Here is a 14797-nt window from a genome sequence, read left to right on the forward strand (position 1 = left end):
CCCTGCATATTCTATATATCATTAATAATATTAAAATAAATTATATCATTTTGTGTGAATCATATTAATTAAGCAAACACGTGAGTCAATGTTAACAGTTGACAAAAAAAAAGTCCAATTTCACAGTAGAGTTTACTATAATTATAAATTGCTCTCTCATTGGGATAACAATGGTTGAACAAATACTGAAATGAATTAACATGTTCAATAAAAAACAACAAAAGAGTTTCGCAATTTTTGGAACAGACAACAATAAAAACAACTAAACCAAGACTGACGATACATATTTCAAATCATAAAACACATATCGAAAATGAAACACAAAACTGGTGTGCAAAATATATAATCTAGTCAGTAATACATGAATAAACAACAATACATTATGTTGGGTATTATTTGGATAAGTTACAATGTAAATCTCATGTTATGTATACTACCTTTTTCTTGCTACACAAAACTGGTGTTACGCTGTGTGTATAAATTGCAAAATTTAATGAGGAAAATGTCTGCCTGCACACAGTATTTTACATAGTAAATAAAACTGAACTGAATTACACCAAGTCTTTATTATTATCAAGTGGTGTCTACCCTGCATTATTTCACAAATAACTTGCTTTGAATAAAGCCAAAAAATCAACTGCTTTAAATACAGCTGTGCAAACACCTTGATTTCAATAAAGACTTCTGACAATTCAGCACTCAATTTTCTCTACCAGGATAATTCTATTTTGATTCAGTCTAATTACAATTCATCATATGGGTATGTGTAAATATGGAAAACTACGGCCATCAAGGATTTACCAAAACACATTAGTGTCAATGAAACTGAAACCATTAATATACAATCTGTCTTTATGAAGTTAATTGTGTTCATTCTCTACTTACCAATCCATCACCTGTAGTTTAACTCTCTCACACATGGATGGGAACTGTAAATAAAAACATACAACTAAATAGACACCAAGGGGGATAATGAGAACTTGCCCATTTCAAAAACAAATAAAATTATATAAATAACTTAATAAATTAATGGTTAACTGAAATTTTGGCACTAAGAACTGATGTACAGTAGTTTGTTAAGGAAAGTATTTGCTCATAAAGAAGTGAGAAGATTATTCCAGCCGTCCAAAGGTCTGAACATGTTATTCCGTCTTAAACAAAGCAAGACGACAAAGCAGTAATGAGGGTCATGTGATCTGCGAAGTCGCAAACACGAATCGGGGGCTTGACCCAAACACACCTTTTCTAGAAGGATCGAGTCAAAATGTAGACTTGTAACAAGCAGAGATAAGGTATGAATAGGCAGTGAGAATGCAGTAAAACTTAATAATTTTAATTATTAAAATAGGAACTGACTGATTGTGCACATTTCAACCTTTTTGATGATACACGTAGACTCACATAAGACTACGGTACAAAATGGCCATGTCACAGCTAACACAATAGGCCTAAGCCACACTATATACTCCACGAATGAAAATGATATGTAATCAAAGTACCTATCGTATAGACAATGGATAACATCGCCAAATGCTTTACTCCAGCCAATACACAATCTGTCTTTATGAAGTCAATTGTGTTCATGTAAATACAGACATACAACTAAATAGATACCAGGGGGATAATGAGAACTTGCTCATTTCAAAAACAAATAAAATTATATAAATAAGTTAATAAATCAATAAATAAAATGTACACAGTCCCAAAAAGAAATAATTTAATATTCCAATATAAAATAAAAATGATTTAAACTGACAATTGTTTATGTGTTCGACTATAACATACTGCACTGTTCATAAACAAGCATGATGATGAACAACCCATGTATTAACTCATTTGATAGCACTTAATATATGTTAGACTGCATCACAGTCAATTACTTTAGTAACAAGGGTCCAAGTATTTTTAAAAACATACCATCAGTCCAAGTCTTAGCTCTTGGTTATACTCTGGATTAGCATTGTTGTACAAGGTCTTGGAGGATACCTAAAATATAGAATATATATTTAAATTCCATTTCTGAATCAAATAATTTACATCACTTCCCAACAGAGTTAATATTTCTACCGTATCACAGTGTTTGAAATGATTGGACATTTTTATATAATTTGAAATGCTTTTAAACACATGATTTCTGAAAATAATTTCAGTGATAAAAATCTTGCCTCTTTTCCAGCAAAAGAAAAGATGACATAAGGGTCAACAAGTTCTTTTTGTTCTTCTCCAATTCTGAGTAATTTCTTCACTCCTTGCATCAGATCTGAATCCACTGTAAGAAAAGAAAAAATTAAAATAAAATTATTATAATAATGCTTACTTTATAAGCCGTTTGCAAACAACTAAAAAAATATAAAGCTCTAACTGCAACTTATTTGTTCAAAATTATATGGGGTGTTTGGACAGTCTCTGACAGCCAAAAAATAATCAGGGAGTACAAATAGAAAAGCTTCCATGATAGAAAGGCCTACTCACTCCTGGGTATATCTTCTCCTCTGTACAGTCTCAATGTGAAGGTTCCTGGCCGCAGCTTCACTCCTGCAGGTCGCAACAAGTTTCTAAAATAAATAATAATAATAACATGAAAATTAAAGCGCAATTTGCCAACTGGTACAATATGTGCCAAGACTTCCAAATGATTATGACATGGACATGAAACATTCAAATATATCTGAAAGTGGAATCCTTGTCTGAAAAAAGGCAGGGGTAAAAAAAAAGCAGAAAATTGCAATCATATCAGACAATTACATACAACAAGAAACAGGATAAGATAACATGGTTACTTACGCTTCAATGTCTTCCTCTTCATCCTTTCCAGAGGTCTTGAAATCCTTGAATAAAAATATCAAATAAATAAACATTTCATTCTTCATTTTCCACGCAGCTTGGCCATCTTTAATTTTACAAAATAAAGATTTTAAAGCTTGAAAGTCTAGAAACTATTCATTTGGTATCCAAACAATGAGTGAAGATCACTTTTAATCAATATGATTCATGCATGTACACACGCACACACACACACACACACACACTCAACAGGCATGCATGTGCACGCATGCAGACACAACTTGTCAACTTACAGGAGCAGAGTCCCCTGGGCCTAGGACCACGATGGACATCTTGAGGTAACCTTTAGATCCTCCCATAGGATCCTCTGGGTCTGTCAACAATAGCCATTTGTTCAACATGGCATGTTTTGGAGACTCGTACACCATACCAATATCAAACTACAATACAGAATAAGTGATGATAATGAAGTTAGTTGTTTGTTAAGAGACTATCATCATTACACAAGAGGGTATGAAGTGAAAAACTCACTTTGCCACAAAATATAAGGCTTGAGGATTTTGAGAAATTTATTTATTTTTAACAAATCTTACATTAATTTCATAGTAAAACTTAAATGGTCAAAGCCATTGATATCTGTGCTATTAGTAAAACATCAAAGCAACAATTTTATTAATTAATTCAGTGATGATGCAATGATTATGACACCTTTATTTTTGTGCAACCTACCTTGAAAGACCCAAGCAAGGCATCTGATCTCAGCTTTCTTGAATTAAATACCTGAAAGAAAAAATCAATATAACTTAACATCAACTCAAAAATTTTCAATCATGCCCTTGAAAGTACAACTCATAACTCCCCTTATTGTCTTAAGCTTTTATATGTATTCTTGGTGGAAAAATAAAACTTTTAAAAGAATTCACCTTGAATTCAACCAGCTCATCAAACAGCTCTGCAGGTGAGGCATGAAAGTTGCAAAAGAAGACCTCATTCCAGTAGGGGGAGTTAGTGGACTTCTTCACATGGGTCTGTTTTAGCTGGTTGTAGACACTGACTTGTGCCACGGGGTGAATGTTAGAGCCTTGTAACTGTCTGGCCTCTGTCACTCTGATCCTCACCTAAGGTGACATAAAAAAGGAAAGAAGAATTTCATACCTCACTGATCATCATAAAATCTTAGTTACACCATAGTTGTGGATTCTTATCAATCATTCAGATTACCATTTTGATTACCTGGTTTAAGTATAACTATAAGATCTCTGAGTTTGGGAAAATATATATAAAATATATATTGTGTTTGTCACTGATATCTTTATTGAATTTTGTACTTCTCAGGATGGAGATTTAAAAGAGATGTATGGCATTGCTAATCAAACCTGAGAAATTGACACTTAAATTTTAGTGTGACTTTGGAAATGGAAACTGTTTTGAATAGTACATGTAACTAAAAAAGTATCTGAGATGGACTTTAAGAGATTACCATGAAAAGACTGTGGTTGCTGTAGGTTTGAAAGAAGCAAAAAGTTTGAAGAAAAAACTTGTGCTAACTCAGAAAACATTTCCAATTATCTTTACCAGTCAGATGTAAAGTTGTAGGTTTATGATATTATTTATTTGCATCTTCAGTTCTAATTTTATGCTCTTAATATCTGAATGGTTTTTAGTAAGTGGCACTAAGATGCATGTGTAGTGTGGTTTGTTTTAAAGAAATAAATTAGCATTACTTCTATTAATGTAAGTATAATGAGCACAATGAGTCAGACAGGATCTATTCTGAAATGAAAACTGGTAACATCGTATCAATATATGAAACAGAAATCAAGAGTTGAATTCACAGGTTGTGATTCAACAATGTGGTCCTGATAACAGGAAGGGTGGGAGTCACTGCTGATGATAACTGATGAGATAGGACCTCCCAGGTATACCAAACAGTGAAACATTTCAATACAGTAACTATAATCTTCCAAAGCCCCATTCCAATTCATTCAGTGAAAATATCAATGTGGTTTATTAAAAACTGCACTTTAAGTTATTAGAAATAAAATTGATCAACAATTTTTTCTCTGGATTATATCACTGAGAGAGGTAGTTGTCACAGGTGCTTCACACAGTTACCAGTGGTTGTCAGACCACAGAAGTGGTTGAAAGCCAACATTAACTTTCACTGAACTTATACTGTATTTGTTGGAATGGCAGAAGAAAAACTGTCAGTGTTACGATCGAGAGAAAGTAAAAGTCACAATATTTCAAACGACCTGGATAGATAAACTTACATTAGATCTTATATTATTCACCTCATTATCTGTCCATCTGTATAAGATCATAAACTCTTATTATAATCTTTAAATTATTCAAGACCAGTTACCTGGAAATCTTGAGGTTTGTTGGATAACTTCCCTCTATACCTCTTCCTTTTTCTTTTCCTTTTCTTCCCCCCACCAGGTGCACCAGGTACCCCGCCACCACCATCAGCAGCATCACCACCATCAGCAGCATCACCTTCATCTCCTTCCATATCCTCATCCTCTTCTCCATCCTCAACTATACCTCCACCAACTTCATCTGAAAATGTAAGTTTTATACATTTTACAGTTAAATAAGGACAATGTTTTTAATAATTTGCAAAGTCAAATATCTACCCAAATACTTTGAATTACATAAAACAAAAACAAAAACTGACAAGAAAAACAAAACAAGATATAATTTTGTTTTTCTTGCCAGTTTTTGTTTTGTGTAAAGCAAAGTATTCGGGTACATGACTTTGCTTTACACAAAACAAAAACTGGCAAGAAAAACAAAATTATATCTTGGGCCCAAGTATGTAAAAGTATAAATTATTTGGAGCCTGGTAGAGAGCCAATAAAGTAAAAAAAAAAAAAAAAAATACATAAATAAAACTGCAGTATCACCTTAGTCACAATTCACAGACATTACACACTGGTTACATATTTTGCTGCATGACAGCAGACAATCAGTTTTTATAGTTATACCTGACTAGCATCAGATTTTTTTTTCTATTTTCAACATGTAACCCAGTTTGCAATTGCCTAATGTAATGATGGACCAAAAATTCAAAACAATAAATGTTATTGTTAACATGGACTATATATCAAAACAAATAATGCTTTATTTGTAGCACATACCTGGAGCAGCATCTGCTGTTGCAGCAGTTTGTTTTTGTATAGGTGGACTGTAGACAATTTTCAGCTTAATGGAGGCCTGAAACAAAATATATGGGATGTCTAGTAGTGGTGGTACTTGATCAACTCTCACTGTGTGCAATACACTATGAATGGTCTGATAATTATTCCAATAAAATTAAGAAAAGTTGTTTAGAGTAGCCTTTAAGTTTCTTTGGCCCTTTTCACCTCAAGCAGGGAATTAAATGGGATGAGAAGTTGACAACTTAATGGCCTAGCTATTATGTAAGAAATGCACCTAAAATAAACAACATACTGAAAAAATCAACATAAAAAATTAATATGACTGTGCCAAGCAACTCTTTTAACTGTATAATTAGAGAATTTCTCTACAAATATTAAACACATGTATGAAGTCAAAGATCTTCCCATGATAACAGTTGTCAGAGTATATCTAGCAGTAAATAAATCACAGGAACCATATAAACTTGACCAGGGGCTAGCAGTCAAGTTTCCACTACACCTTAGAATGCAGACCTAATGCAAACCAGATTCACAGCAGTTTAAATCTAGACAGAAAATAAACAAGTTGTTTTGTCTTTTCTCATGCATGGGTTCCGACTTTAAAAAAATGGGGAAAAAAAGAAAGTGCCACTGCAGTGTCACTGGTCACCATTTAATGAGCAAGAGCATGCAAATACCAGTAGATAAAAAAATTTGCTTAATATTAATGTGCCTAAACTGACCACTTCAGTTATGTGGTCAAATACCTATGGCAACTGTTTTAGAATGACAGATGTATAAAGTGATATGCCAACTTGAGTGTGGGGTTAGACCAACCAAAATATGTGGTCATTGTTTACACATTTAATTTGGCAAAGTTCTAAAATTCATAATGTACTGAATGAATAATGGTGTTCAGAATGAAGACATCTCAGATGTCACAAAAAGCTCCTGGTCTTGACAGTCTAAAGATTCCCTTCTTACACCCATAAAACACAGATACTAGGTATGGTGTTTTATGTTTTTCTATCATTAATAACATGTGTCTAGAATTTTAAAGGTCGGTATATGAGCTCTTTATTACAGACTGAAATAGGAAAGTACAACATAGGAAACTAATTGTAATGGATGTTTTTAATTACTGCAACAAGTAAAGTATTATACAGTTTTAAAAATTGCAATCAGTTTGTTTTCATATAGTAATAAGAACTGCATATTTATCAAAGAAAAAAAAAAAACTCAAGCCCTTTAATCAGCTTGTTAAGTGTTTGAAAATGTCAAAAACCCTGAGGCTGAAGAAATTAAAATGGTTACAGACATTTTGCCACTGTGCCTTAGGAATTGTTGATTTGGTTTAATTGTTTGAGTTGTTTTAAGTTAATACCTATTTAATTTTAACTAATTTTGGCGAAAACATCCAGCATTGATTTACCCAGGAAGAATTGCGTCAAACAATATAGTGTCCGAGACACGAAAATACATTGAAAAAACTTAAACATGTGTGAGATGAACTACTAATAAATATAGGTCTCATATTGCTCATGGCTGGCACATTTGTAAACATTTAGTATTTAGAAAGAAACCAATCAAAATAGTAATGGTGTCTCATGCAGAAATATTAATTTCTACATTTTGTAATTTTGTAATTTTTCTGTTTAAAAGCAAAACTATGCTGTCTATGCAATACAAATTGAATATATATATATAAACCAGAACTTAACACAACTGCAGGATAACTGATAATGAAAGGTTCAAATATATTGTACTGTCAAGTAAGGGTTAATCTTCCCATGCTCTGGAATCCAGAATGTTCTTTTTTTTCTGAAACTATTCTAACTATCTCCAAGGGCATAAAAACACCACATCTGTTCTTGATTGTACTGTACTACAATTTTACATTGCAAGTCATACACACAATAATGCAGCTCTCCACTTTTGATAAGCTTTGTCATTAATTTCCTCTCTTTTTACCAATTGGATACTTATATCCCATAAAAATGGTAATAACATTCCAATATGTCTGCAAAAAAGGGTAGTTTGGGTGTTTTTTTTATTGTTTGTGCTTTCAGGAATAGATATATTTACAGCATCAAGACCACTGTAGAAAATATAACTGACATGTTCAGAATTTCAACAAGGGGTGGAGAAAGGTGTTTAAATACCTAAATTTTCTCAACATGTCTATATGCAAAAAAAAAAAAAAAAAAAAAAATCCTATGAATTTTAAAGCAAACTTAAGAGGCACTTGGCTCCCGTATATCCCAACTGCTACCAAAAATCAGCCTAGATAGAAATAATACCATACTAAAAAGACAACGGTCTTCTCAGCAGAAATTCCAACTAATGTATTTTGTAAATAAGCATGCTATCGATGTTCCAATCGTGAATTATATAGCACAGACAATAGGAAGGACAGGTATGCCATGGATGGACTGATAAACATATTGTCTGCATGCAGAAAATACATTAACACATACATATATCAGAAACTTAGAGACACTAGGTTAAGAAGAGGGTTATTTCATAGGAAAGTTACACTAGCAGCCACTTTATATTATAGTCTGATCACATTATACAATGTACATCATCCCTGTAGGAAGGGTTGGGGGGGGGGGGGGTTAGAAAGAACTGCACTTTCTCTTGAAAAGGGCCTGTTCTAAAACAAAACTTGATCAAGCTTCAACTCCATTTTTCAAGTTGGGTCAACTAAGCGGTTTAAAAAGTTCCACTATTTTTGACATAAAAATCACCATTTAAAATGATTGTATACTGGTTTGAGCAGCATGTTTAATGTATATCAGGATTTTATAGATTGGAATATTATCATCTAGATTAGATTATTATCAAATAGTCAAATGCATATCACTATATTGTAACTGGTTTGACATATCTTGTTTTCAAAGACAAAACCATTCTTGTAAAAACTACACTAAGTACCACAACATTTTGTGTTGTTAAATATATTGCCCGCTGTAAATCATTGATGCCATGAAGTAATCTTTTATTTCAATCAATGTTGGTGGCTAACTTGCAAAATTATTGAAGCATCAATGCAAAACCAGCATACAATAGAACAAATACCTCAAAATAAAGTACATTAAAACTTGTACTTAGGGTACACTATGACAAAAACAATAAGGTGATTAATATGATGGTCCTTATGAACAAAAATTACAATTATATAATATTTAAGGCTTAGTTATGTTACTACATTTGCAGTTAAATTCTAACTCAGATCAAGGTAAAGCATATATATATATATATATATCAAGGGATAAGTAAAACTCTCCATTAACTCATTGTAATGCCTTTTGTATATAGATTTTGTCTACACTGGCATAAAAAAATGCTGAAGATAAAAAAGTCATCTATTTTAGGAAGATGCTATATTTGATTTCAGTGAACAATCTGACCTAAAATATTTTATGTATTTATTTTGCGTGTACTTTTGCAGTTTTGCCATCCATTTGAAAGGTGTACTACTCAGAACTAGAAGGAGTAAGTGGTAAAAATAAAATCTAAACAATTTACAAAAAGTATTAGTCAATGCCATTCAGAACTCAGATTAATAGCTACCAACAAACAAACACCTTATGTTTCTGACATTTGTGCCAAAGCCAATTACAAGGTTCCCCAATTATTTCTACATTTCCTGACATCATATCTTCTCAATTAAATGGACAAATTTTAAATACCAGTACATGTTACTCATTAAGCAGAGAAATACACTTCCAGATTCAAAAGGCCTGCAAGCACAGAACTATAATTTTACCATCACATAACAGATGACAGTGGCACATATATCAATATAGTAATGCCCAGACACATATTTAGATTCCAAACATTTTTCTCCAGTCTGGACAATAGTGGGTTATGCCATAAGTACCATCCAGTCTAAACATGCAGTGTGTTATTAGATGGAGAAAAATAGCATGACTATCATATAGAACTGGGCACTTACTGCCAAGGTTCTCTTGTTAGCATCTTGCAAAGGTAGGTCAAGCTCAACTGCGTGACTGCCTGTCTGAACATCTTTCAAGGGTACTGTTACTGCACCCAGGAGCCTGAAACAAAGTGAACAAGCACATGATAAATCTTACTTCTAAGAGCTAACAGTATTAGAGATATTTTTTTGCTATCTTCCAAATGATCCTTGTTGATCCATTTTCCACTTTTAACTGTCTCCCGACAGAAAAAAATTTAGATAGTCATCAGTGTAAACTTGAAAAATTCTGACCGTCTTCCAGAAGATCCAGAAAACAGCTTCCATCCCCCCCCCCCTGAATAATTACAGCATACACTCCCATGTTGGCTGAGGATTGTACTAGTATAAGATAAAAACTCCTCTTAGGCACAGACATTCAGGTCTTTGGTAAATTTATTGAGTCAACTAATAAGGCATCTTTAAAAAATCTATCTGAAAAGACTTGGAACATGGGAAACACACCTGCACAACCACCTGAGTCAGAGTGTATACCACAGACCTGGTTTATAAGACTGCACCTGGTGCTCCTTTCTTTGTTTAATTTTTTAAATGTTATTTCACACTTACATATATACACATGAATACCAACAAAAACATGCCCACACAAATATGCCCTGTCAAGACTGTGCTATTTACCAGCACTCTAGATTGTAATTGTAATTTTTTACCAATGTGAGCATAATTAATCTCTCTCACACACACACACACACACACACACACACACACACACACACACACACACACACACACACACACACACACACACACACACACACACACACTATAACATACCTGTTTCTTCCAATCTTCTCCCAGTCTTTGACCTGTACCTCCAGCTGGTCTCCTGGTGATAGGGCATTGCCTTGGAGGTCAAACACCAGGCTCTACAATAGAGAATAGAATATGAAGCTCATTTTAATGTAAAATCAAATTCATTTTAAAAGCTTCACTATTAACCCCCCCCCCCCCCCCCCACACACACACACAGAGTGGATTTAATTTTAATATAAAATCAAATTCAAGTTGTATGCAAAGCATCACTGGGCACCCCCCTCTCTTTTTATTTGCCTCTTAATTTTAATCTATTAATAACATGTTAAATAATTTATGCATGTGTATTGAGAAGCATTTACCTGTTGATTAGTTACTTAAACTGTTGGCATTTATTATCTGTCTATGAGAAACCCAACACTAAAAGCTTTTATTTCCAAAAAACGAAAAAAAAAAATGAAATTGGATTTAAAGATTTTAAGATTTTGAACAAGATTAGAATGGAAGGAGGATTGCACTATAACAATTAGCTGAAAAAAGTTCAGTTTCTCAAGTATACGGGTATGTGAGCAGAGAAAATTGACCTAACATGTTACCCGGATATGTTTTATAATATATCAATTTCCTCTTTTTGCCATAAGCTTGATATGTTCATTCATTCATGACTAATAATATGTGTAATGAGCTGTTATTATTTAATATCCGGCATCTGCATGCACAGCTGTCTGGTCACAATTATCGATCAGTTATAATGTAACCATGCCAATATATATGTAAAAAGCATTATAGTTTTATACTTTCAAGGTAAATTCTGTCTCATTCTATTATGTGGTGTTAGTTTAAACAAACATAAATTAACAGATACAAAACTGTCACATGGTCCAAAATGCCCAAAACAAATAAATCAATGTGCCTTCATAACATATAAATATTCATAACATTATTGTTCTCCGAAGTTCATATTTAAGGTCATTTAAGTGCAAGCCAAATATAATTTAACTATCATTTCCATCTGGGACATTTTGAAAAAGGATATGAACTAGCAAATTTTTCATTATCATTCCAAACTGCCAGTATTTGTCATCCTTATTAATGGCCCAACTTTAAAAAAATTATCAAACAGAATAATTAATATATATAATACTCACTTGGTTCCATACAGGGTTATCTTCATCTTTGATTACTTCAGTTTTCTTTTTGATACCTATTAAGGATAAGTAATACAGTATACAAAAAAAAAAAAAAAAAAAAAGAATTTTTAGAGGTTTTGATAGAGGTGGCAGCCACTGGGCATCTAAAACACATTTGAATAAAAAAACATTTCTGGCTGAATAACACAAAAAGAAACATTCAAATCCTTTATGCCATTAAATCACACATGGTACTCTATGCATAGTTTTTAACACTATACAATGTAACTGATATCAGTGAAGATTCATCAAATGAAGAAGTCTTCTCAAAATTGTAATTGTATTTTTTTTTTTGGCTTAATTGAAACTTGCTTAAGTGACAATTAACAGATACTATAAACTTGTCAATACGGGTTTTCCCAGCGAACTGTCCAGTTGTCATTTGGACAACTGGAAGCATCACCGGACAGCCTACTAGTACATTTTCAAAGACAGATGGACAGCTTATGGATTTTTTGGAAATTTGATGGCTTTAGGCATACTTAGATTCCCTGAAATTATGTAGGAAATTACAAGTGGTAATTTTGGATGGCCTGTACCCCCAATCATGGGAAAAGCCCGCTTGTCAATTAGGCCTGAATAAAAAGGCCAAAAACCCTACCATTTGTTTCTCTTATAATTTAAACATATTATATATGCTAGCAAAGGGCAAAGTAAATGGTTGCGTACAGATTAAAAATAACCAAACATACAGGCCTGACACCCACATGCTAAAGATAACACAATCCATGTCACCATGAGGGAATGTCCCTCTGAATGGAGACAACAAAATGTGATCTGATAAGCCAGAAATTTCGGTCACTTCCTATCAGCTTATCACCAGAATACCCTATGTACAATAATAGGTGGAGCATAAAATTACCAGCATAACATCTCATAATAAAATAAAAACACAAAAGAAGACAACTGGCAAACAAGTTTGTGTCAACATGACAGGAAATGTACTAGTTTACAACAAACAATTTTATAATGAGATCATGAGGGAAAAAATGAGTGTTCTTCATATGACCAAATCTATTTTGATTTCACTCTCACTGTCTGCTTACGTTTTCTGAGGTCCAATATCATGTAATATAGGAGACAATTCAATCTTTATACACTTAATTATCATTCAATAAAATCATTGGAAACTGTATTCAGTGTCAATAAGTGTATAATATATGATAACAGCAGGCAAATTATGCTATAAACCCTTTGGATTGAAAACTATGAAGACTTGTTGAAAATTAAATTATTGAACTTTCTAGACTAGTTAGAACTTTCCTCTTCTTTCGCTTCTCTAGTTGTGGTTAACTTAATGCAAAATGTGGCTTTACATAGAAAAGACTTGACAATGTTTAACCAGCTGATACATTATCAGGAAATGACAATCCTCCCAATAGATTAAGCAACAAAACTACTAACACATATACTGACACATTAAATATAAAACACTATAAATGATGTATATAGAACTCTCTAAGATAACATTTTTAAAAATGAGCCATTTTACTGTATTTTCACCCAATCAATGACAGAGTGGTAAAAACATCACAAAAACTTTTATCATTTAAGATCTTCAAAAAGTTTACATTTTAAAAAGAACTATTAGGATACTACTTGTATCCCTGCTGACATACTTAATTTCACACGTAAATCAAAAGTTATCCAGTAAAAAGACTTGACCCTTATCACTATAACAGGATCTTTATAGAGATAAAAAAATACAATTCTGCCTTGGTAAATACTGATAAGACACATGGCTCTGTTCAACAGACTCCTCAGATTGTTTGCTTTACAGAATGTGCAGCAATAATATGGATGTTGAACAAAACATGAGCCAAAGTATTTTTGTTAAATGCCCTTAGAATTAGTAAGCAAAGAGGATGTTAAGATTTTACAGTCAACTCATGCTGACACATAAGGTTGACATTAAAAAAAAAATAAAATAAAATAAAATAAAAAATAAATAAATAAATAAAGTACTTATGCAAAATAAAAAAAATAAATAAATAATTGCACAAAGAATTTAAATACAGCAAAGGAGCCAGATACAGTGCATCATGTATAATGTATAGTGTTTAAGTATAAAAAACTCCTGACCTTAATTTTAGATAATTTTTTTCGAAATTCATGGGAAATATTCCTTATATCCCACCCTTTTTGAGTAAGAATGAATCAAATTAACTTGCGCACTATGAACTGGGTACATGTCAGGTAATATAACTATCATCAATATCTGATATACAGTATATATACTGGTATGGAAAAAGTAGTTGTGGGTGGAATGGGGTCGGACTGGGGGGGGGGCAAATGGGTGTGTGCCCCATCCACATGCAATTAAAACAAAAATATAGGAAATTAATATGTTAACATGCTGAACAAGAGGAATGGTGTCATTTTATCTCATTTAAATTTATCTCACTCCCTCACCCTTCTACCGCCCCACCCCTCGCCAACAAAATTCCTAATCCGTACGTGTGATGTGTCTAACAAACATTTTAATAGTATTTGAAAAAAGAATACCACATTCAACATAAATTTTAAGTTTTAATCTAGGCAAAAAATAAGTGAGGGAAAGCGTCCCCCGTTGACAACATAAACTTTTCATATAACACAACTTCAGGAGACCTGCCCCCGCACCGGCGAGCTTTCCAAAGTACGAGAGTACATTCTTTCCTAACTTTCATTAACTTTGCAACAAGAAAGAACTTACCTTGAAATTCTATATTGACATATGGATCACTCTTTCCAAAAGTCTCTTTTGGCACATTTGATGCACTTATTACGTTAACCTCGAGCGACATTTTGCTGAATGCTTCGCTCAAAAGTTAACACCCATCCCACTCTCACTGCTCACTCTTCTCACACTGTTTATCCAGCTGGCAGCTCTAAACACGCGCAGAAAGACATAATTACGAAGAGCTGTTATTATTACACTTTAA

The 14797-nt window shown here is 33.0% G+C and overlaps 1 protein-coding gene across 19 annotated transcripts in view; it reads right to left on the reverse strand.

Moving 5' to 3' along the window:
* The window catches only part of LOC106179099 (myoferlin), a 48032-nt gene extending 33278 nt beyond the window's left edge, over positions 1 to 14754 (reverse strand). For all 19 annotated transcript variants that reach the window (XM_087002863.1, XM_087002851.1, XM_087002849.1 and 16 more), the window contains exons 1-14: positions 14569 to 14754; positions 11832 to 11887; positions 10705 to 10796; positions 9889 to 9991; positions 5928 to 6003; positions 5150 to 5346; positions 3708 to 3902; positions 3514 to 3564; positions 3078 to 3224; positions 2785 to 2828; positions 2473 to 2555; positions 2166 to 2269; positions 1918 to 1986; positions 886 to 929 (exon numbers count right to left, since the gene is read on the reverse strand). In XM_087002863.1, the coding sequence (XP_086858989.1) occupies positions 886 to 929; positions 1918 to 1986; positions 2166 to 2269; positions 2473 to 2555; positions 2785 to 2828; positions 3078 to 3224; positions 3514 to 3564; positions 3708 to 3902; positions 5150 to 5346; positions 5928 to 6003; positions 9889 to 9991; positions 10705 to 10796; positions 11832 to 11887; positions 14569 to 14659 (1352 nt within the window). In that variant the 5' untranslated portion in view covers positions 14660 to 14754. The remainder of the gene's footprint in view (positions 1 to 885; positions 930 to 1917; positions 1987 to 2165; positions 2270 to 2472; positions 2556 to 2784; positions 2829 to 3077; positions 3225 to 3513; positions 3565 to 3707; positions 3903 to 5149; positions 5347 to 5927; positions 6004 to 9888; positions 9992 to 10704; positions 10797 to 11831; positions 11888 to 14568) is intronic.
* Positions 14755 to 14797: the final 43 nt, after the last annotated feature.

Source organism: Lingula anatina, chromosome 1 (assembly GCF_051362555.1).
Source record: "Lingula anatina isolate TDL-2025a chromosome 1, LinAna3.0, whole genome shotgun sequence".
NCBI lineage: Eukaryota > Metazoa > Brachiopoda > Lingulata > Lingulida > Lingulidae > Lingula > Lingula anatina.